Raw genomic sequence first — 25,112 nt, forward strand, 5'->3', positions numbered from 1 at the left:
CAACTGAAACAGAATCTCATAGCTTTGTGAATATACTGAGTTGTTATCTTCATGACTTGGGCAGTAATAAAATGTACAATTAACATTTTTGGCTTTATAGTATTTCCCATTTGCAGTTCTTACAGAAGTGAATACAGTTAGTTTATATTCTTTCTTTCCCCTCAACAACTACTTATCCCTATTACTTCATTATCTTTCTCATTGTGTGGTCACTGTTTAACCTTTCCACATAGTCTCTACTTTGTCAGATGTAAATCAGCCATAACAGTTCCTTTAAGGTTTCCTTGTCCACATTCAAGTGCCATACTGCCATCCAATGTTGACATAGGAGAAGTGCAGTTGTTTCAATGGCCGATTCTTTTACAGTAATTTTTCCTCTTTTTAACTCAAAGTGTGAATTTATGCATTGCAATGACTTCCTTAAAGTAGAGTTATAAGCACTACACTGGGCCCTGCACTGTAGAAAAGCAGTTGCACTTTTTTATAAAGTCCATTTAAAATATATATAGAAGTGTCAAGATTTCAATAATCAAAAGTTAATAAGAAAAACTAAATAATGATAAATAAATAAAAAACACCAAACCTGTTTGGGACCTATTTCGGTGTTTTTCACTGGCCATGGTAAGGTCTAAACTTGCAGATATTATACTTTTTAAAATATATTGTATGTTTTGTGCATATTTCTTTGATTAAATGGCTTTTATGATACGGCCACCTTTGCTCAAATGGATATTAATTATTTTTTAGATAACTGTACTGAACGCTTCATATTTCTTCTCTGAACAATATAAAATCTATTGCTATTATGTGATGTAATATTAACAATAATAATATAATTTAGAAATAACTTTCTAATATCTAGATATACTTCTAATTTTATTTATTTTATTTGAAATGTGTCTTCTTTCAGTAGTTTTATATGAAGGTGCTGTGTTCACATTTGGCTTTTAAAAAATAATCAAACTTTCTTAATTTAAACATTTTAAATATTACGTATATGAAAAAAAATCTAATTAAAATTCTTCATAATATTTAAGTCACAAGTTAGAATATTATTTATCGGTCGTTGTTTAACGATTTCTTTAATTAGCTTTCCATAGACCTTTTGCCTTGTATAGTGGTTTAGTACAACTGAGGTCTTTAATGTGCTTTGCTTTATAAATAAAAAAGTATTTATTTTAAAGTATTTATTTTAAAGTGTTTTTTGTAAACTTTTTCTTTTTAGCAAATATTTAGATAAAAATATTTTTTAATATGTGAGAAAGCGAGAAGACAGACATGTCGTAAGTTGTGAATGATCAACGCATGAGGACGCCATTGGCCATTACAACAACAGATGTTATCTACGGACCAATCAACTGCGACACCGATGAAACGCTATCCAATCAGTTTTCAGCTCTACGTTGTTCCTTTTAGAAGCGTTTGAGGGTGGGGCTGCTCAGCCGGAAAACAGCTTTCTTTTTTAACACATTGTAATCTGTGGATCGGAGTTAAGCGGTGAGTAAGATTTGCTATGTTGAAATTTTTTAAATCTGTGATTCGTTTTGATTCGCAAAGTGAGACGGATTTTTTTTTTTTTTTATCCACAACGTGGTTGTACGCGGCAGTAGCTGGTGCTTGTGGTGATGTTAGAGAGGGTCAGAGCATATGTCGACTGTCACTGGTTTGACAGTGAAGGCAACATTAGCATACAGTAACTTGGTTGTTAGTTGAACATAATGTCCCGCTATCTCTTGAAATTATCTTTGGCGTAAATATAAACCATCGCTCTTCCACTTGAATTGTTTTGGCTTTTCCATACATCGCTATTTTGTTACAGTAAATTGAGTTAGCTTCATTCAACAGACTGACTTTAGCTGTTCGGTGACGCGGTTGCTTTAAAATCTGTACATTAGCAGGGTTATCCTGCTTTTCCCTTGATAAATAACAATAGCGGGATGTATGTTATAGCAGAGACGGGAAGATTTAACGGGTTTGAGAAGTTTTGGAATCCTCATTTAGTTTTGCATTGATTTTTTTCAATTCCCCAGATGTGTCTACAGTGTTAACTCACTAGCCAACACATCTGCACCCCCTACTCTGTTGCTTTAAGAGTGCCTTACGCTCAAATCCACTCCTACTAGGAGGCATATTTGCCTATGATTTTAATGTGTAGGGTAAAGCTCATGCAATACAGAACTCAGTGATGATTGATTGCATCAGCATAACATACAACCCTAATGGTTACTGTAAAGCATCAGTCTTGAGCTGAGCACCACCAATCTGTTACAATCTAAATCTAAATTGACAGCTTGCAACATAAACAGAAGAGCATCAGGCAGGCTCTTAGCATTGTTTGCTGTTTGAGCTTCTGGAGATCTTTATTGTGTTGCTTGCAGAAGTATTTTTGCCCTTTGAAGCTTTTCACACTTAGTTAGTTTTAAGCCAGCAAACTGCAGTGACTTTTATTGAGATTTCATGTGATGGCCACCACTAAGTAGAACATTACAAATGAAATGGAATGAAAAGTATTTTTTAGACTTTAATTTTCAGCCCTCTTTAATCTGATACATCTGAAAGAAATCCAGTGTTGCATATTGGTTTCAGAATGACCTATTAAATAAAATGAGTCCAACTATGTGTAATTTAAACAGGATATACAGAGCTGCTCTGTAAAGGCTTTATAGGTTACTGTAGTTACTTCACATTAGAAGACAAACATCACAATGAAAATGAAATAACACACCAGAGAAGCCAGAAATCAAGATGTAGAGAGGTTCAAAGCAGGGTTTGGGTGTAAAGCAATATTTCAAGAGAAGCAGCTTGTGGTATCTCTGGAGAATCTGCAGAGATCCACAGAGCAGCTGGGAGAATCTGTCAACAGGACAAGCAAAAGTTGCCACAAATATGGACTTTGAGGAAGAAGATGTTATGGTCAGATGAGACCAAATATAACTTTTTTGGCTACATCCAAAATGTGTTGTGTGTCAAAGAGCTGACACTACATTACCCTGAACACACCTGGGACAGAGTGGATTGGAAGATGAGTGGAGCTAAAGGCAGAGTAATCCTGGACTTGAGACTGCAGGAAAGGTTCACCTTTGAGCAGGATAACAACCATAAACGATACAACAAGAGCTACAAAAGAATGGTTAAGATCAAACATACAGATGGTTTAGGCTGGCCTAGTCAAAGTTCATACCTAACTCTTATTTAGAGTCTGTAGCAAAGCAGTCATTCTCCATCCAGTCTAAGTGAGGTTGAAGTATTCTGCAAAAAGAAAAATAAATACTTAAATTAGTCACTTCATAGAGTGAAATTGCAGATTTCAATGATGATGAATTAATAATGTAATAAACATTTGGTGATCCACTGGCTAAAGCTGGATAAATCACTACAGTAAAACAGCAACAGAACCAAACAGTACAGTTATTGGCAAAATGTTTACCTAATTCTAATCAGAATCTGGAAAGTACACCTACAAAGAGAAAGCTGTACAAATGCTGCTTCATAATATTTTAAATGAAAAATACTTTCCAGATTTATTCGAAGTAAAGAAAGAAATACATAAGCTCAGAATAGTTGACTACAAAGTGCTGAATTTAAATAAGGTACAAAAAATTTAGCTACTTCATCTTCTTTAAGATGAATTAGGTGAATTGGGAAACCAAAGTCTTGGTTGTCTTTTCCAGGGTCATATTTTTCAGATGCTATGTTGAAGAACCATTGGCTTACTAACCATAACCTGAAGGTGGCGCTGGAGTTTGAACTATATGCACAGACTGCTTGCCCATACCTTTTGCTGATATGGAAGAACAATAATATTCAGGTCTGGGTTTGCAATTTAAACAAGTAAACCGCAATTAAATGTATTTAATGGTGTGTTAAATCTAATTTGACAAGCGAAACAAAAAACACACCAAGTTTACTCTTTTAGCGTTTGAATTTATTTAAATAAGACACAGTATTTTTTAAATTGTTACATACAGTATCTGATAATAAAACTAGCATGTGGATCTATTAAATGAAGGCAGGAAAAGATTGATGGGTAAAGAGCTTTAGGTTTTTGTATCAGTTGACCTTTAAACTGAGGGTGATGTTTGGTGGATTTTTGTATTGATCTCGAGGTCTGATGGAAGCTTTTCTTGAAGAAATGGCAAAAAGAAAAACAAAAGCAAGACACCAAGGCAGTAAAAACAGATAAGCGAAAATGCTGTACTTCATGGGTTTTGTTGGAGATGTTATTAGCAACTTGAAATGCTTGTGTGCCTCCACAAAAAGAAAAGAAAAGAAAAGAAAGGTCTTGTAGCTTGGAGCTGCAGTGGTCACATAGATTTTCATTATTTGTCTGAGGAAATCAGTGAAATTGTCCATGATCCATATGTACTGTTTGTGCCTCATATGTTTGGCTGCTATAGCCATATTAGTCTGATAGACATTTTTCATTTTCTCTGTAGTATGACAGTAAGTTGTGTTCAGACTCTATGATAAGCTTCTTATCATTTTCACAAATTTCACAATTAGTTTTTCAGAAAGACATAATTTGTCCCTCTCAGTTTTTACATGGAAATAACAACATAAAAGCAGTGTAATTACACCATATATGGCAACCCAAATAAACAGTGGTACAAAATGTGAATCTATGTTGCAGCTAGATACTTTTTGTTGAATTGACTTATAAATCTAAAGTGAAATTGTTTCTATAGTTAGTTACTTTTTCAGAATAATTACTACTTTCATGGTTATAAATGAGAGTTTTATGTTTCTCATTTACAGTAGTTGGATGTTGTTTTAACGTTAATTAATTAAATATTAACATTTATTCGCACCACCGGTAGAGATGTTTTAAATGTTAACATATTTAAAAGTTTGATTAATAAAATAATTGGTGCCACTTCCAGTGGCACTGACAATGATATAAAATAAATGCAACTGCAAATGCAACATTTATCATAATACAGACTTTTTAGGTTAATCAGAGTGTTGAAGAACAATTAATTGGTAATCCTCAACTTCCCTTTATCCATGAGGTATAAATATAACATGACACAGAAGCATGTTTTCATTAGCCACTCTTCAAAATGAGAAATACGAACGAACATGCATTGTAGATGTGTGCTGATTTTCACCGCAGGAATCAGAATGTAGAAAAAAGAAAATGCCCATATCCATAAAGTTTCTCAGATGTACACTTGTAGAATTTTGACTGCTTAATTACACAATTGTACATTATTGGTGACATTATTAGTAAAGATATGTAACTTAGTCTAAACCGATATAAATATCCAATATCACTACAAAAATCAGACATGACTATGGAACCTAAAACACTTAAATGATTCTCATGTAAATTTTTCTTTTAAGGCAATATTTTTGCTGGCTTTTGACAACATGCTGTTTATCACGACTATGGATCAGTATAGATTACTGGTTTAACCCTTAATTAAATATATCAGGGTTTCACTGAAGTGCCTAACCTGATCTGAAAGCTTGTTTTTAAGTCAAATATTGTATCAGCTGCTGGACAATAAGAGGTTGTTTTATTAGAAAATATTTAATAAACACGCACTAAATCCAGTTGTAATTTTTCAGTTAATGTGCTTATTGCGCTATTATCCTGCTTTGCTGATTTCTTTGTAGGATACCACAACAACCTGAAATAAGCTGGGTAATTAGTACGGCTGTCTACTAATATTATTTGAAGCATTTACTGATGATCATTTTTTGACAATATTCCAATGTTTTAGATGCGCCTTGCTTGGCAAGTCATCAACATAAACAATAAATCAGTTTTGAAACTTCTATATTATAGCTAGTTATCAACACAGAGTGGTGCACTGACATAGCAACCAGCCCCATTGGTCACGTGGTGCGGGTTGCGACGCCGTCATCATCAGGGCAGAGATTTGTGAGGAATAAGCAGACAGAAGCGGGGAGCTTTGGAGGTGCGCCGCTTTCATAGCTTTTTGCATCGTTCCTGGTGTCTCTTTTTCCCTCTCCACCCGACCAGAGAGCAAGAACAGAGTATCTGTTCAACATTTTAGAAACCCAAATGCCCGGTCCCACCCAAGCCCTTTCCCCAAATGGAGAGAATAACAACGACATCGTCCAGGACAACGGAACCAACATCATTCCTTACAGGAAAAATACTGTGCGGGGAGAGCGCGCCTACAGGTAAACCAGTGTAATGCCGCTTTTATGTCATGTTACGATGGGGGGGGGGAAAGGTCATAAAAAGACACGCACTGAGCAAAGCGTGAAACGCATGTTGTGTTCTGGCCTCCTCCTCGGCGTCCCTTCTCCCTAAAGTTGCGGCGATCCGTTATGTTTTTTCTCCTCCGAATGTCAAATCCTGTTAGCTCAGAATGGGAGTGTGGCGCAAATCACTCTAAAATCACCCTAAAACCACAGATTCCTGCCACGCTACATATGCCAAAGTCGTTGCAGGTAGCAACGGATGGCTAAATGGCTCAGTGTGCATTGGGGCAAGAACATTTTTATTCATTTTTCATCGGGAGGATTGACACGGAGCGGCTTTTAAATCCAACGGCTACCCTGAGAGAAGCTGCTGCTAGAACATTCCCGTCGTGACATGACAGTCTGCTGCGGACAATCGGTCTCTGCTGCTGTGATAAAAGGGCATTTGGTGTTTCTAATTAACTTTTAGAGTCCCATGTAAAGGAGATGACTGCCGCCGCGTTAAGATTCAGGCATCAGTCCAGTCCTGGTTAGCCTCGCAAGGCTAACAAAGCATGCTAACAGCAACGCATACATCCGCTTTGTTGACATGAGATGGGCTGGCCCAGTTTCCTTCCTGCCTTCGGCCTCAGAGAATCACTGAGAGGACCCTCTCCTCCTCCTCCACAGCTTAATATTATGCCGTGTATCTTGTTCTCTGCGTGTGGAGAATGATTATTAACTGTTTTAATAATATGTTATTACGCTCTGTTCCACGATCAGAGGATTGTGTTAATGCTTCTGTCTTCTCGCTGCATGAAATGGTTCCTTGCACAGGGATTTTGGGGGGAAAAAAAAAAAAAAAAGATCAAACCTCATTTGCAAACTAGAGATGACTGATCTTGTGAAACACAAAATCTTGTTGGCAGGGAAGCACAACAATCTATAGCTGGAGTACAATAAATTTACAAAACAGGCTTCTTGCAATTAGGATAGGTATGAACCAGAGATTTTTTTTTTTTTTTATATGTGTGTGGCTAATTTCTTATCCCTAATATTTGCATACTTCTGATCTGAATGTTCCAAAGTTCTGTCTCAAAACCAAATAATTATTTTTCTACTTCTGGATCAATTAAAAACTCAACTGTTTAAACAATGAAATGTTTATTGTAAATTAAACCAATGATTTCACATGTACAGGCCAAAATTAGAGAGCTGAATCCCTCAGCATAACTGACAGTCCGGCAGGTCATGGTACAATGTATTCATAACACCCAGATTAAAACAAAACAAACAAAAAAAAAAACAATTACAGCACATCTTATTTACCCTATTATAAGATAGATTGTAGCTCATCATTTTTTTCCACACCTCAAAATGTAAAAGGTTTGCTATAGAATAGGATATTAAGTATACATCAAGCCCCAAATCTTTTTTTATTAGCTTGATGTAATATTCTAATCTTAAATATCATTTTTAATACCTATTAGTGGAAAATCAACATAATTACAAGAAATAAAGGCTTGAAAACATTAGTCTATGGTGAAAATTTTTTTTTTTCCTCATAGTGAACCATCTTATTCAAATAAAAAAAAATTTCAATAATGTTCTAATTTATTGAATGAGTTTGTATATTATTGTGATATTGCCATTTCCTATTTTTAACACGTGCACACACAAGCTGATAGGAAAAATTCCCAATGTGAGTGGTTGCTCGTATTTATATGTAAATTTGATGAACTGCTTTCAATGGTGTTTTCTGTCAGAATGAACAAATTGTCTTTCTGGTTCCTATATAGCCCAATTCAACACGTTTGTGTGATTTATGATATAAATTAGTCTTTGAGACAGACTGAGCAATATCATTACAGCACTAGAATAGATTTGTATGATTCCCTTTGGACCTGTAGAACCTCTGGAGCTCTTTCAAAGCCACTTTGCGCTTTTGTCACCTGGAGTAAAACTCCATATGTTCACACAGAATGCTCTAATTGCTTTTATCTAATTATTAAAATTAATGAGTAGTAGTCTTTTTAAACATGTGATTAAATGTTTTTATTTTGACACTATCCTTTTCAGATGTTATCACATACCCAAAATGGTCTTTTTAAGCATTGGAGAAGAAAAAGCCGGTTGACAAGTAATGTACAGCAACACGTACAACTCTAACCTCCATGAATTTGGAGAAAACTCATATTATTTTTCTGACGTCTCATAAAAAGCCTGACACTGTAGGAGACCGCATCAATAAGGATATTTGGGGGTTTGAAAGAGTTGCTTTGGCAACTGACCCATTGTTGAGGTCCTAAAAATTAGCCTGGAGTTTCTTGTCGCATCAAAACATTAAATACTCTCTCGCAGACTAAGTGAAAACTTCACATATTGGTACAGTTTAATGTCATTTTAAGCTAATAATTACAGACTTATCATAATTAAAGACTTATCAAGTCTTTATTTTCTAAAGATTTTGAACACGGGTAAGTACACACCCGTCACTCTGCATTTGTTAGTTAACGTTTTTCTCCGTTCTGTTTCAGCTGGGGGATGGCGGTCAACGTATATTCTACCTCAATAACCCAGGAGACTATGAGCAGGCATGACATCATTGCCTGGGTTAATGATATTCTCTGCCTAAACTACACAAAAGTGGAGCAGCTATCGTCAGGTACGAACAGGCAGCTGTTTGATATGGGAAGCATGTTTTGCAGATTACATCTTTGCTTTGTAATGCATGGATGGCTCTAAATCCTTTTCTGTTTAAGATAGCAGTTCTATAGCAACCTGTGGACACATGCTCACCTCTTTCTTGCCGAGAGTTGTCTAAAAATAAACCTGAAACCCGCTGCCTTGTCCCGCTGTGGCCGAGTAATCCAATTTCAATCAGTCACTTCCTTCACAAACACACACACATGCACACATACGCTCTAACCCTTTTCTTCAGGTGGAGACTAATTGGTTGATTACTTCTTATGTGCTTCCTAATTAGGCTCAGATTAGATTTGGCCTACATTGTGAGGGATCCCCTCATTTATTCCAAGTAGATGACATAAAACAATATCTGTAATTTCACCTGTAATATTAGAATTGACCAAATTTTGCATTGTTATTCCGTCTCTAGGGGCTGCTTATTGCCAGTTCATGGATCTGCTCTTCCCTGGCTGCATCAGTCTTAAAAAGGTCAAATTTCAAGCTAAATTGGAACATGAATACATTCACAATTTCAAACTCCTGCAGGCGTCCTTCAAAAGGATGAATGTGGACAAGGTGGGTCTCCCAAATGCGGCTTTATTCAGATCACACGCCTTCTCATTCTAACACACGCTTAACTTTCGATTTCTACTTCTTAGATTATTCCAGTGGAGAAACTCGTTAAAGGCAGATTTCAGGACAACTTGGATTTCATCCAGTGGTTTAAGAAGTTCTTTGATGCCAACTATGATGGTAAAGAGTACGACCCGGTGGAAGCCAGGCAGGGTCAGGATGCCATACCCCCGCCTGATCCTGGTGAGCAAATCTTCAACCTGCCAAAGAAGTCTCACCATGCAGCCAGCTCCCCCACGGCAGGTAAGCTTCAGCTAACAACATGAAAGAAAATTAATAATTGTTAAAGTTTAGTCAACTTGAATCCACTCCACCATCCACTCTGATCAGCATCCCTGTCTGTACTGAAACTTTTTGAGTTTTCGTTTGTGTTTGACAATGAATAGAAACTGTTTGAACTTCAATGATTTAAATCAAAATTGACCTTTTCTGATTTTCTGTCAATGTTACAAACACCTGTTGATGTGCTACAGGAGCTTCAAGGTTGAGCTCCTCTACTCCCAAGGCTTCAACGCCAACATCCAGACCCTCTTCAGCCAAAAAGATACCTGCAACTGTATCGACTCCTGCCAAAGGAGAGAAAGAACTGGAAGTGCAGGTCACTCATCTTACTGAGCAGGTAAGCGTTCACTCACACTCCCAATTTTAGTTTGTTTACGTTCACTTTCCCAGTTCATCGTAAAAGGAGGCTGTACAATATTTATCATTTCCACTCGTCACTCTGTCCTCTATTTTTTAGAGGAAGCTGCTCTTCAAGAATAATGAAGCAGAGTTTACTGGGATGCAGACATAAAAAGTTTTGACTTTTCTGGTATTTAATAATTCCCTACATTAACTAAATCCACCCAAGTCCTAATTTAATGTATAGGGATAGAATTTGAAATTTCTACAATTTATGCAATTTCAGTTGGTGACAAAAATAGGACATCTTTGTTCTCCAATCTTCACATCAAGAGCTTCGTCTCCTCTGAGATTAGGCTGAACATTAAAGCTTTGCCTCACACCATTGTGAGGATGTTTTTCTTGCTGGTTTGAGCAGATAAATATTTTATTCAATTATTATATTATTCATTAATGAATTTATTTTTTACTGTGTTCCAAGATGAAGATTTGGACATTTGGTTGTTTTGGAAACAGCTTTCTCTTCCAGTTTGTCTTGTCACTTCTGTTTTTGTTTTTGCTTCCTCATTAAAAATGTCCTTCAGGTGGCTGTGGTGGCGCAGGAGGTTAGCACGCCCTGCGTTTGGAGGCCTTAGTCCTCGACGCGGACGTCGCGGGTTTGACTCCCGGCGACCTTTGCCGCATGTCCTCCCCCTCACCCTCTTTCCTGTCTGCCTACTGCCGCAAAAAATACGAGCCACTAGCGCCGCAAAAACTCTTCGGAGTAAAAAATGGGGAAAAAAACCAAAATGACCTTCAACTGTTCTGTTTTTGTTTTCAGGTGAACACATTAAAGTTGGCACTGGAAGGGGTTGAAAAGGAGCGGGACTACTACTTCAGCAAGCTGCGGGAAGTGGAGATGCTGTGTCAGGAACAGGGTGAAGAAAACAGCCCGTTTGTCGATCGGCTAATGGAGGTGCTATATGCATCGGACGAACAGGTCAGCTTCGATTTTCAGAATTTCTTTTTCTCTTACATGGGACATTTTCTTTCTCCTGTTTTAATGTCTCCAGGGGCTGTTTGTTGTGAATAGGTGGTATCAGAGTTCATACACAGCCTTGAAAAGTCTGGGAAAATATGGAATTATATTGTGGATGTTTTTCTGAACTGAGGAAGTATGGATGAAAGAAAATTGAGTATGGAATAATCTTTAATTTTCCACACTGGTTTTTCATCTTCAACTTTTGAAGGACAAAAAATGCAGGACCTGTGGATGTTTTTACATTTAAAAAAAATATAATTAACATTATTTATCTTTGATTTAACCAGTCACATATTGATTTTAGCATTTTAACCAACAACATTTTATTTTTTGACTTTCTGACTAAACGTAAACTCATTCAAAAATCAAATCCAGGACACTTAACTACTTTTTGGATGACAGACAGCTTCAAATTTAGGTTGAACTGGACCTGTAGTCTTAAAATGTTCTTAAAGCAAAACTTGTAGTTTGTAGTTTCAAGTCCATCTTAATAGTTAAGAAATCTGATGAAAGTTATTGTCCATTTGGACGAGTTAAGAAGTCTTTGTGTGCGTTTATGATCACATGAGCTTGCCTTAAGCCGATACTCAGCTTCAGCATCTCTTTTTTTAGGACCGAGGGGATCTGGCTGAGGGTGACGGGCAGGAAGCGGACCAGCAAGCCCACGAGGCGACATCACAAGATCCGCAGGAAGAACAAGATGAATACTAACTGTCATCATCCCTCACCGCAGTTAAAACTCCTCTTTTTATTATGTGAGAACTGTCAAGGATTTTTAATTTCTCCTCACTGTTTTTGTTTTTATTTTTTTTTGTTCTCTCCAAGAATGAGCACATGAAGCAACCTTCTGGATTAAAAAATACCATTACAGGGATTTCTTTCTTTTCTTTTTTTTTTTTTTTTTTGTATCTCTGCTCACTGTTTGGTGTTTTTGTGACTCTTTGGTGAACTGCTGTGGCAGGTTTGTACCCATGACCTCCAGTAGCAGACAAGCTCAGACCATCACAGAAGTTTTCACAGACTGTGTGGGTGGAAAGTAGTTTTGACTCCTGCAGTAGATGTGATAAAATGCTGAAGTTTAGGCAGGTAACCTTAACCTGTCATTGCAAGTGTTAAACTCTACACTTTTATTATTGTTATTTTTTATTTCTGTGTCATTCTGCATATCAATATTAACCACAAGAATGCAATAAGCAAAGCCCTGGAAGGGCTCGTAGTAGCTCTTATTTAACCTCCTCCCATGTGTTGCACTGACATTGACTCTGTTCTGGACAATCTGTCCATAGATCCTCACCGTATTTATTATTATTAAGCCTTAGAAATAGAGCAAAAATCTGCATTGCTTCCTCATGAAGGAGGACTATCCTGTTACGGAGTTATGAATAAAATCTAGTAAAATGCCAACTTGTGACTATTTCACAGCTGTCCTCCCAATTACAAGTTTTCAGATAATCAGTATGTCGAACAATGTGTTATTGGAGCAGAACAGCTAGACTTGACTAGTCTTATGATAAAGCAGCCTTCTTTAGGTTCTCAATCTCAGCACTCTGTTTGTATTTTTAGATTTTTTCTCTTTTAAACCACAGGTCTTAGAGAGATGAGTCGGTTCACTGAGCAGGTTGCCTCATAATATTCCAGTAAGTACATTGTGTACCCTTTCTTAATATTGCATTTACAAATATTGAGCTGAACAGCGCACCACAATGCTTTAGTTATATAATATTGTGTAAATGAAAAAGGAATGTAAACATGTACTGTCAATAGTTAATGAATGGTAAATGTTTTTTTTCTTCCATGTCCCATTCTTTATGCATTCCCCCCAAAATGTGTTGCATGTTTGCATTTCATTTGTGAATAACTTGACCTGCTTTTTACATATTTAATAAAAAAAAACCAGATATGTTAAGTGAGCTTTTGTATGTTTAACTTGCTGTTTGAAAGATATTACGATTCGAGTGGATGTGCTGTAATAAAATTACATTTTGAGTCCACAGAAGATGTGTCCTGTAAATATAAATGAACAGTGACTCACAACTGAAATAACTTAATTAATTTGTTTGATGGAGTACTAAACTGTTTTCTTCACATCATGCTACATACATCATTCGCTGTGTAAAATAGAGCTGGCAGCATCATGCTGTGGGAAGACTTTTCTTCAACATGGACAGGGAATGTGGTTGGAGCTAAATATTGGGCAAAAATATAGCGTAAATTGAATGTTTTATATGAAAGCATAGTCGTATTTTTTAAATGCCAAGACTGAAACCCATTTGAGAAATTAAAGCAAGGCTTAAAAAATCCTGAGAATGCCCAAAATGTTTAGTCTCAGAAGCTGTAACTGCAGCAAAATGTGGTTCTAAAAAGTGTCGACTTAGTGGGGGGGAACAAACTCACAAGATTTTAAAAATCTACTTGTAAAAACATCAACTCAAGCAAGAAAAACGTGGACTTAATGCATTATGTTTACAGGGTTCCCACATAGTTAATGAAAAAATCTCCAATAGTCATAACAGTGTTGCGTTTACGTCCTCCTGTTTTATGGAGTGTCAGTTTAGCGAAACTAAAGCACATACGTAGAGACATATAACATCTGACTTATATTGATGAAAAAAGGTAGACTTGTTATTTTCCAGTGTCCAGAAATAAATAAATGAAAGCCCTTAACTTGGCACAGTAAGGGGATTTTGTGACTAGAACGTGGTTGTGAATCACATGCATAGCCCGCCCGCCTCCGGGACTCGCTGCTAAAAAATGAAGCATATCTACTGCTGTTGAGCTAACTCCACCAGTAGTTCTTTCACTTCGCTTTCTTTGCACACCTGTCCGGCTACAAACACCGGGAACTTGCTAGAAACGGGTTAAACACCCTTATTGTTCAAAGACACCCACAGCGGAAACATTACTAAGTTGGAAGTTTGCATGTTTTTGTTTCCATGTCTTCTAGGAAGGTAAGAAGGCTGCTAACTAGCTTGTTAGCCGAGTTACGCTAAACTTCACTTGCTTTAGCAACCCCTGTTATCCGGCCGGCTTCTTAAGACTTCTGACAGGCGTTTACCTACCTGCTATGTAGTGGCCTGAGCAGAGTTGCATTATTTTAGTTATACAGATGATTTACTTTCTACACTATTTAAGTTGAATTAAAGAAAATCTGTATTGTTAACTACTCTTTAATCTCTTTGTCAGCGTAAAAGACTCTCCAAAGACATAAAGTGTCTTTTGTTTCCGGCGGATGCTGTTGAAAGTGGTCCTCAAAAAAGGGAGAGGGAAACTACATCACTTCTATCCTCCAGAAGTTGGGCAACATGCGGGGACAGTTTTTTGGGCACCTCGGTGACAAAGCTTCCCACTGTCTATAAAGTAACTACACTGTACACTTCTGATTGTCCTGGTGGTTGTAATAGCTTTTGCTTTTATTGCAGACTCTTCAGTCAGGAAAAAAGCTGTCTGTCAAAAGGAAGTTGGCTCAGAATCCTGCTTTAGGTAATACCAGGAGAAATAAAAAAAATTGTTTATTCTACGGTGTGATTTCTGAGAGAAGCTCTCTAATTCAATGCTAAGTAAGGCAGATACAACAAAGAACACCCAAAACGAAACTTCTTTCCCTGCAACTTTTTTTGAGCTATTTCCAGGCAGTATTTCTTCACCAACTGTTTAAGGCTTATCTACATACATTTTGGAAAATTCCTTTCTGGCTATTTTTCTTTGTGTAAATATTGGAGCCCTCCTGAGACTATTAGATCGGATATACTGCTGTCAGTTTGGATGGATTTGGGTAGTTTTTTCAGCTCTTTTGCAGCATGTTTGCTGCTAATCTTTTTTTGCATGTCTGCTTGTTAAACAGTGTTTTTTAAGTCCTGACATAATTTTCTTCTTTATGTTTCTGGTTTCTCAGTGCAGAGCAGTGCTCCCAGCCATGATGAGGACCCGGTGGATATCGCCTGGAGTTCCAGTGAAACTGAACCGTCTGATGATGAGAGTCAGGTGCAGCGTAAGTCCAAAGTTGCTTTGCAACAGAGGCCGCGACCTCCAATGCCAAGAAGACCTAATGCTCTGATTCAGTCTTACACTACTGCTCTGAGCATGCTCACTAATGAGAAAGGTAAAGAATAATATTTGCCCAGACCTATTGAATTGTGGCATTTTAAGCATATTTAACATAGTATCTTTAAAATACAGATTTTTTTTTTTTTATTGTGTTTTAGACAAGAGAGCCATGAAAGTGAGATGTGTTTTTACAGTCCTCTCTCTGAGTGAATTTTGCCCATAAAACAATCTCTGTTGGAATAAATACTCTCATGTACAGCACCTACTCTGTATAATGGTATAACGGTGCAAGATCTTTGATCTTTCTGTGTATTAAACCACAATATTTGATGACGATTATGAGTTATGGTGCGCTTAAAAAAAGTGAATTTCTAAATAGCAACCATGTTTTTTCATGTGTCATGCTCCAACACACAAACTCTTCCCTTTCACTTGTACTTAATGGCTCCTTAACAGTTCTTTCACATGCTACTTTATATTTTCTAATTAGAAATGCTGTTTATAAAATTGCTGACACTGCTGGTACATGCTGCATTAAAGGTGTTTTGGAAACCTATACTCCCCTTGTGAAACACCTGATTTCTCAAGCAAACTGAGTAACAAACCTGTTAGGAAGTCTTGGCAATTAGTGTTGCTTTATCAAGCACCCACTAGATGTACACAAAGTTTTCACATGTCATGTGATTGTGTTGGCAAAATAAAGTATCACTTTTTCTTCATTGTTTCAACAGTTGGAATATTTTTCAAAAGATTTAGCATCGATGTTGGGAGCCTGTGTAGTCTCCTGAAGAACATGCTGAATATCATTATCCTGGGTTAAACTAATCCATATGTGAAAGGAATGTGTAATGCCTGCTGAACCATTCTTTTAATATGTTGGGCCTAATGAATCTTGAAATTATCATCTTGGGGGGAAAAGCAATTTAAAAAAGAAAGCTGATTCAGCAATAAATTAGTGGACCGCTTATTTTTTGGCCTCTTTTTTTTTTATCTTGACCTGGCAAACTGAAGCAACCAAAGATCACAGCACTGACTCTAAAAGTTTGTCAGGAGTCACACAGTGGGTAGAAGGAGTTCCACTTGTGTGTAATCTCAGTATAAAAACTAGAGCTGCACTGGTTACAGTTTTTTGGCCGATCATCGATCTTTAAAATGACTGACCTGCCGATTTCAGTTTTAGCCTTTCAGCTTTTTGTCTAAAAAGTCTCTAAGTATAAAAGGCTTAACATTGATAACTATGCGCATGTACTACACAACATTTAACATTTTTACTTGTAAAAAAAAAAAAAAATAACTGTACTATCTACCTTCAATTTTAAAATGATTTCTGACTCTGTGTTGGTCCGTCACATAAAATCCCCATAAAATACACTTGTAGCTCTTCTTTCTATGGTGGACCTACAGTATGTTGTCTTTAACCAGATTATCAAAAGATCTGTTGCACAGTTGAACTTAGTCATTGTAGTTTCGGCAGTCATCTTTGTTTTCGTCTTGAAAACCAATTATTTCACTTGCCTAAATGTGAAGCATATTCTCACTGCCACAGGACATGTTATGAAAAAGTTAGCTTAAGAAAAAAGGATATTCTTTGCACCAAGCAAGGTTAAATAGCTAATTGCGTTCATAGGCATCTTTTCCTAATTGAATATCTCACGTCTTTTACTTGTTTGCTTATTTAAATCCAAATGATCTTTTAATGCAGGTAGCACACAACACTGTTGTTTTCTCAAATTTTCTCAGTTATCTAGCATACTTACTGAATAGACCTTTGTTCCTCGATAACACCACTGTGTTTACTGATAAAGATTTTAAGATACTGTTTGCACCATTTAAAAGTGCTGAATCTTTCTTTTTGTCTGTCTTCAGATGATCTTCCTGTTATAGAAACAGACAGCGATCTGGATCAGTCCGAGGAAGATGATGAAAAGGACAGCGGGCAGCAGATTTCAGACTGTGGGTCGGAGTCTGCTGATGAAAACACAAATGTTTGTCCTCTCGATTCTGAACATGTGAGATTACTGTACTTCTGTAAATAACCTTCAAAATTAACATTGTATAAAAGGTGAAATCTGTTTTCCTCACAGGTTCTACTGTGCACATAAATCCACTTTAGAGAAAGTAGAGCTCGATATTTGAACACAAACTGATTATTCTTTAAAGTTGTAATTTTGTGAAGAGACACTAGATGGTGCTAGAACTTTACTTTATATTCATTTAGGTATTTCATTCAGGGTATCATCCACAACATGACGTAAAATTTAGGTTACTACTGTACATTGATGCTAACTGAGTATGTTACGGCCAATGAGAAAAGTTACATCATTGTTTTTGCTAATAATATGCCATGAAGGTTTGCATTGAGCTTTACTGACAGTTAAAGGTTAACAAGAGCTCATATTTCAGAGTGAAAGAATAATTGTGCTATTTTGGTTCAGTTCAAGTCTTATTAGTTCTGTTTATATGGATTTTCTCACTAGTGATTGTATGTTCAGCTGTTATACCACTAGGTGGAGTTTTTACTCTTCCTAGATGATCTGAAAGCTTTAGTGTTGACAACCTGGAATCACGTTATGTTCTGTCAAAATTTATCAGCTGAGATAGCAAAAATCCCCTCTGGCTTAAATGCAAGACATTTTGTGATGTTGAACACATTCAAAGCAGCTATGATGGGGAAATAGTTAATATTGCATAGAAGACAGGATAAACATTTACTGATCTGAGGGTTCAATATTAAAATATTTGTCTTTACATTAATGGTTTTTAATATAACCATTAAGCTGCTCAACTCCAAAAATAGATTCTCAGCAATATTAAGTGTCCCCTTTAAAGCATTTTGTTTATTTTTTTATTTCTCCTACTATAAAAATCCATCATGTTATTTTTGATGACACCCTTTATTGATGTCTTAAAGTCACTTCAGACTTTTTCCCTCTTTCCTTAATTGCTTAAAACTTAATTGAAAAGCATAGAATTTTGAAAAAAAACCAACTTTGAATTCTTACCATATTCTCTGTATAGTTGAAGATTTAGACTGACTGGTCTTTCTCAGAAATCATTCACGGGAAATGTTTGTTAAAGGCAGGGCTGGCATGGAGAGAATGCATAAGGAGTGGAGAGGGTTTGGGCTCAGGTTCAAGCAAACACTCAGTTTTATCTTTTATTAATTGTAGGCCAACTTTGTATTTGGTTTGGAACGTTTGGATTAAGTGCTGCATTTTTGTGGTTTGCTAAGTTAAGTTTTAAAAAAATACCTTCACAGTGATTGCTAGATTAGCCACTTTGGGTCTGCTGGAAACAAACAAACTAACACATATAGCCACTAAGTTGTGCAAAAATGTCTGCGTGTAGAGGTCGCATGTTAAGAGGAAGCCTGTTGACAGATTAACATCGCTCCCACAGACCTTAGCTACTTCCTCTCGTCACAATTTTCATTTGCTGCCATCAGCTTTATGGGGTCAAAAAGATTTAAGATCACCTAACAGGAGGTTTGTGGTTAGAACATGGAATCTTTGAGGAAGCTTTCAAGTTTCTGCATTTAGTAATGTTAGCAAGTTAAAGAATGGAATATTAGTTGATGAAAACAGTTTATTCTAGATTGAGTAAATATTGACTTGATTTTCTCCAGCATTATGTATAAGTTGACGTGTTCTTTAGAAATAAACCTCCTTGTGCGCTTCAAAACTGTAAATCAAGCCGGATCCAGCAGGATACGAAGTGGGAAGATCTCAACAGAGGGCAAAGTTTATTACGCCTGATAAATGCCTGTCTGACTCAGTCAGAGCTCGCCTGTCAGACTCAGTGTTATTGTATTTGCCGCTGAAAGTGGACAGGCGGAGCCAGGCAGGGGACTTTGCATGTGAAGAGAATTTTACGAGTGAGGCCACTTCCCAGATGAAGCGTGTTGCTCGTTCTGACTCCTTAAAGCACTGCGCACAAAGAGGTCAAAAAACTCCAATTCCATTCTAACAAGAGCGAGACTACAAGTGTAGTTTTACTACTGTTTGTTCTCGGGGGGGTGGGGGGAGGAGAAGCTTGCAAGTGGATGGGGCTTTGCTACGCTGTACGCTTACAATGCTTCAGTGCTGGGTGAAAACATTTTTGAGCCCAGGCCAGGAACATAGTGTTCCTTTTTCCCTGTGACTGGTTAGAGTGTGACGTCTGCTGGCATTTTGCCTACCAGGGTCAAGTTGATTCAAATAAGAGAACAGATTGACTGACATAGCCTGGTATGCTGGTCTTGTCTGCACATGACAGGAACTCAGGTTCTTGTGGATTTTTCCATGTGAACAGATTTCCTGAGGTGTACTCAGCAATGATACAGCAGAAAAAGTTTGTTTTGTTACCTTATCTTGTGGATTTATCAGTCAGTGTACCGTATCCACCTCCTCTGTATTTTAGCACATTTTCTCATTTCAGTGTTGTTAATTTACTAATATCTGAGTCAGGTCATTATCACCTTTTAACTTCATATCATTTTTTGTTATGCTGACTCATTAAAAATTTCACATCCTGTACTTTGTTCTTAGATGAAAGAGCTAGAGATCTCAGGTTATGTGTCCGATGGAGATGATCTTGGCTGCACGCTGACATCTAGCAAACTGGACTCCGACGTCTTTTCTCTGCAATCTGGAGAGGGCAGCAAAAGGTCTGTCCGTGACTGGCTGAGATCTGCGCAGGCAATGCTGCAGACGCCTCAAAAACCAATGGACAGGCAGTTCAAAACACCTGAAGACTCTACCAAAAAGAAAAGAAAGTTTAAAAGGTGTGAATTGTGTGGGGTTTTTTTTATGTGTGCAGAACAATCTACAATGGGTTTTAAGTCTTATGTGAAAATTAATCTGGCACAATTTCAGGCAGTACAAAAATATAATTTTCATGAAGTCAATGTTTTTCTGAAGTGGAATTTTTTTTGTTGAATTTTACACATTACAACCACAAACTTTAATGTATATTTGTGAGATTTGTGTACCGTAATCAACACAAAATGCATCATTGTGAAGTGGAAAAAAGTAAATGTTTGGGAGTTTTTTTAAGCAAAAGCAAAAAAAAGAAAATCTTTAAAAAAAGTGGTGTGCATTTGATGCCATTACATCTTGAGGTCTTTCGGATGTGTCTCTATTAGCTTTGCACATCTATGCACTGAACCTTTGTCCCATTTCTCTTTGCATAAAACCTCAAGCTCATTCAGATTTGATTAATGACTTCTGTGAACATCAGTTTTTAAGTGTTGTCACGGTTTTTTATTTTAATTAGGCATGATCTTTGACAGAGCCGATTGGATACATAAATATGCTCGAATCTAGACCGTTCCATTTAGCTTTGGATATATTTTCAGGCCAGGTTCGTCATTTTGCAGGAAGGTGGGCATCTTTAACAGAAAGTTGATTGTGTGTTGTTGTTGTTACAGGATTGCCCTCCATCAGTTGTGACACCTTCTCCCCCTCTCATAGCACGGTGTTGCCACAGCTGTATGTCATGTTGGACATAGTTTATACACAGTGCTTCACATCCGTTTTTCCTTCTAGGCCAAAAAGATCAGCTGTGGTCTCAGCAAACCAGAACACCTTCTACCACACGTTTGCTGTGTCATCTACATGACTTGTGGTATACAACAAAATATCAGTTTTATTTCACAACGGCTTTCTGCTTACAATTCTTTAAAAAGGCCAGATTTATGACAACTATTCCTCTTTTTAGAAAAGTAGGAGTCTACTTTTTCTTTCACCTAAGAAGTGTATCCTGCATCTCCTCCAGAGTTCCTTTGGGCGTCTTGGCAGCTTCTTTGATTAATGCTCAATTAGTCATCCTGTCGAGTTTAGGTGAGCAGCTATGTGTTGGTAGGTTTACAGTTGTGCCATACTCTTTTGCAAAGAGCTCTGCAAAATATTCAAGGCTTGGAATAAAGTTTTATAACCTAATGCATCTTTAAGCTACTTTACAACTTTTTCTTTGACTTGTCATGTTCCTTGATTGCTCACTAAAGTTTTTGTACAAACCTCTGAGGCCTTCATAGAGCGACTTTGTCGATTACTACTTAATTACTAGTAAGACTTTCGAGGCTTGTAGGTTGGGCTAGATTTTTTTAGGGGTGTGAAAGTAAAGAGAGTTTGATACAATTTGCCTGTGTAAATTGTGTAATTACATATTAAAGTACACAATTTAATATGTAATTAAAATGATAAACAATGCATCATTTTTTTCTTCCACTTCACAATTGGAATCTAATTTGTGTTAATTTATCTTACATAATCGCTAATAAAATATGCTAAAGTTTAGGGTTTTAGCCTGGAAGAATTAGGAAAATGTTAAATATCTATAAATACATTAACTACAAAAATATATTCTCTCCTTAAATGAAGCCATTTGCTATATAAACTCCTACAGTGTATTGCTTCATCATAGGAACAAGCAAATTCAACAAAGAAAGGCGAGACATGTTACTTTCTGCCAGGTGACAGTCAAACTTTGATTGCAATGTTTCCACTGCAGAAGGGATGATGAAAGGGACACCTGGTGTCATCATGTGGGTGCTAAATGTCGTTTAAGCCCAACAATCTGACAGATGGCTATCTGCAGGCTTGTTGCCTGCATCAGAAAGGCTTTTATTTCTCTTTGAAACAAACAGATCTGCTCAAGCATTGGTTAGGTCATATGTTTTGTGTGAGTTTATCACATTACATCATCTCCCCGTGTGTGTGTGTGTTTGTTCCACAGTGGAGGTCTGGCAGAGAGGCTGAACCGACTTCAGTGCAGGCAGAGGTCAGCTATCAGTTTCTGGAGGCACAAGTCCATCTCTGACACATCAGTAGCAGCAGCCACAACAGGTGAACCGCGTCACACAGACCTACTCTGTAAGGTAGATCCCATCAGGATGTTCTGCATATATGTAACTGAATCACTGTTTAAGTTTAACACTGAACTGATTCATGAGTGGGATGAAACCCATCTCTAAGCGGGTGTTTTTTTTGTTTTGTTTTTTCGTTAACTGCTCTTCTTTTTCCTTCTTCAAACATGTGTTAGTATGGAGGGGCCGCTTAAAGGAAGTGTTGGCTGCAGTTTGATTACTGTGACACTAAGCTGTGAACTCACAATGTAGGTGACAGGAAACTGCTTGCCTAGTTCTTTTTTTTTTTTCCTTTTTCCTTTCCGTGGTATACTAAACCACCAGTATGTTCAGGTTCTTAAGTACCTCCTCATTTTAGGACACAAGCTTACTCAAAGGTGACAGTTGACTATGGAACAACGAAACACCCCACAAATACATCTTAAGGTTTGTGGGCAGTCATGGGGTTAAACAGGGGATTAAGAATGTGTTGGTTTACACTCACTTGACCTCATTTCGAAGCATTATCATCATTTGATTTAATCTGTTTGTGTCGAGCATTCACACAGTTGAAGTCATTTAGCTAACATCAGGATTTAGAATATAAACTTTTGCATGTGTTCTAACACTTTTTTTGTTTTTTGAAGTTCGATCAGTTTCATCTGACTCACTCCTTGACTCATATTTAACAATAACACCAATGTTCTCCAGCTGGTCCATGCTAATAGAGGATGCATGTTTATAATTGCTGTAAAGTACTTGTGTGTCGCATACACACATGCATATTATTTCATCAAGTGTTATTTCTCTGTGTAAGACAAAGGCTGAGGTAGTCTTTCAAAAGAATTCATGCTCCCTAAGCGTTTAGACATTTTGTCACATTATGACAGCAAACACACAATTAAAAGCATGGTTACGTTATAGAGCAATATTCCAAGTTTAAATATCTTACAAAGTACTGTTCAATGCATCATCTCAAAATGGAAAAACAAACCTACCAAGACATGGCTGACCTCTCTAAACTGACTGGCTGGGCAACAAGAGTATCTGTTGACAAAACAACCATTAGTTGTACACTTTATAGACCTTGTCTGTATACAGAGATGCTAGAAGAACGCTTGCTGCAACCCATGTAGGAGATGGAGCGAAAGTGCTCTGGTTAAGTGAGACCAAACTGAAACTTTGTTTCTTTGTGTGACATTAAAACAGCATCTCTGTGCTATGCTCATTGCATGCTGCAACTGAGGATAGCAGCTCCACAGTGAAGCATAGTGGTAACAGCGTCATGCTGTAAAGGTGCTTTTCTTCAGCAGTGATGGTGAGTTTCAGGTAAAGAAATGAATGGGGGTAAATACAGGGCAGTTCTGGAGGAAATGCTGTTGGAGGCTGCAGCACATCTTAGTCTGGGGTGAAGTGAACTTTGAGAGGTTGATTACAGATGCCACACTTTTCAGAACTTGTATAAAACCCACGAATTATTTCCCTTCTAATTATCAACTGAGCACTTTTTTTGTAATGTTCTATTAAATTAATAAAAGTATGTGGCTTTAATATTGCAAAATGTCAGAAGGTTTAAAGGTATTGAATGCTGCATAGAGGTATGTAGTACAGTAAGCAGCTATTCTGGGAATTTTGTCATTTGAAACCTAAGTTCTTGGAGCAGAAAATAAGTGTTAACATGTACAGTATTTGTCCTGTTTGGACAGATGCATGTTAAAAAATAATTGCTCTGTGGCAATATCTCTGATTTATGACCGTTATATTAAGCCCCTTCCCCCTGGCCAATTGCATATCCACACAATGAAATATTGTTCTGGTACCCTCTCATGCTGTTTTTTTTTCTTTTACTTGGAGCTGTCAAGTTTACAGACCAATTTTAAGCATTGCTGTCTTATCTTAGCTTGATTTACTGCATGTCTGCAGGGCTTTGCCACCATTTGCCCCTCCTGTTTATCGTTTTACACTCTTGCAGTGCAGGCTTAAAGCACACTCAGCATTGTGGTGAAATTCCAAATATTTGCACCGACATCTCTGGGGATTTACTGCGTTTCATTTCCAACTCAGCCTGTTATGCAGTGCAAATTGTTCTGATTCTAAAAGTGAATCATTCTTGTTACGTGTAACGGGTCCCACAGAGAGCAGCAGTTTGCTAGAGTCTTAGTACACTCTGTACACAGACGCTTAACAGACTCTCAACATCTGTGTTTTTGTTGCTCTGCTCTCCAGTGGACCGGCCTGGTGTGCTGGTGCTGGAGGTGCTGGAGGTCCATGAGGAGTCCAGCATGCAAATGGCACACTGCGAGCACCAGCAGCCCCCCAGAGACGGCCAGCAGCAGAAAAACGGTGTCTCTGAGGAAACTACTCCGATGTTGGTGTTGTTCAACAGAGAAACGGCAGCTCAGCTGATTCCTGCACCTGGAGATGTCATCCACATATACCCACCTTGGTGAGACCAGTGTGATGAACTTCAAAGCCCCCTTAGTTCATATTTATCAGTTGATTGGACTTTGCTGTTAAAAAGCGCCAGCAGTTGGAAATCTTGCAGACAGGTTTGAGTTCCCGGGTGTGAATAATCAAATTAGATCAGACTTCATACTACGCCTGATGGCAGACGACAAAACAAGGAACCTTCACCGGCGATTCCTTACATACTAAACAGATGAGACTAAACATAAATAGGTAAAAATATAAGGAACATAAAACTAGGGCTGAAGCTATGCAAATATGACAGTGCGGTATTGTGGTCAAATAATGAGATCAGAAAGCGCCCGCTATTCCCCATTATCTGTTTGATCTTGGTCACTAGAATCAATTTCAGTAATGGGCGAAAAGGACTGCAATGGACTTTATCTGCTTGAGGCAAATTTAAGGCAGCTTGAGAATGTTCAAGACCATGTTCCTGCAGTCACTTTGACACAGATCCAGAATCTGGGATCCCATCGCTATCCTATGCAGCTTGTTTGCCTTACTACACATGAAGTACTAAATGTGTTTTGGAAGCAGGTTGAGAAGACTGCTTGTTTCAAGTTCAGTTGGACTTCCTACCTCCATCTATACCATTGCTTACTTACATTAATGAGCCCTCTGTTTTGGTATCATCTGCAAAATTAGTGTTTAGGTTTTCCT

The 25,112-nt window shown here is 37.5% G+C and overlaps 2 protein-coding genes across 3 annotated transcripts in view; both read left to right on the forward strand.

The window, feature by feature from the left end:
* Positions 1-1,411: 1,411 nt before the first annotated feature.
* mapre2 (microtubule-associated protein, RP/EB family, member 2) lies at positions 1,412-13,115 on the forward strand. Of its 2 annotated transcripts, none has more exons than XM_032565824.1 (7): positions 1,412-1,497; positions 8,694-8,821; positions 9,275-9,420; positions 9,504-9,720; positions 9,951-10,096; positions 10,919-11,077; positions 11,732-13,115. In XM_032565824.1, exons 2-7 carry the CDS (start codon positions 8,701-8,703, stop codon positions 11,828-11,830), a joined length of 888 nt encoding a protein of 295 aa, XP_032421715.1. In that variant the 5' UTR covers positions 1,412-1,497; positions 8,694-8,700; the 3' UTR covers positions 11,831-13,115. The 2 variants fall into 2 exon arrangements, with proteins under 2 accessions (XP_032421715.1, XP_032421714.1); XM_032565823.1 differs by lacking the exon at positions 1,412-1,497 and adding an exon at positions 5,864-6,153.
* Positions 13,116-13,853: 738 nt separating this feature from the next.
* spidr (scaffold protein involved in DNA repair) overlaps positions 13,854-25,112 on the forward strand; it is a 44,371-nt gene continuing 33,112 nt past the window's right edge. Inside the window, exons 1-8 of the mRNA XM_032565827.1 lie at positions 13,854-14,067; positions 14,303-14,449; positions 14,539-14,599; positions 15,012-15,218; positions 17,030-17,172; positions 19,690-19,925; positions 21,878-21,987; positions 24,213-24,432. Of these exons, the coding sequence (XP_032421718.1) occupies positions 14,053-14,067; positions 14,303-14,449; positions 14,539-14,599; positions 15,012-15,218; positions 17,030-17,172; positions 19,690-19,925; positions 21,878-21,987; positions 24,213-24,432 (1,139 nt within the window). The 5' untranslated portion in view covers positions 13,854-14,052. The remainder of the gene's footprint in view (positions 14,068-14,302; positions 14,450-14,538; positions 14,600-15,011; positions 15,219-17,029; positions 17,173-19,689; positions 19,926-21,877; positions 21,988-24,212; positions 24,433-25,112) is intronic.

The sequence above is a fragment of the Xiphophorus hellerii genome, chromosome 6 (genome assembly GCF_003331165.1).
Source record: "Xiphophorus hellerii strain 12219 chromosome 6, Xiphophorus_hellerii-4.1, whole genome shotgun sequence".
Classification (NCBI taxonomy): domain Eukaryota; kingdom Metazoa; phylum Chordata; class Actinopteri; order Cyprinodontiformes; family Poeciliidae; genus Xiphophorus; species Xiphophorus hellerii.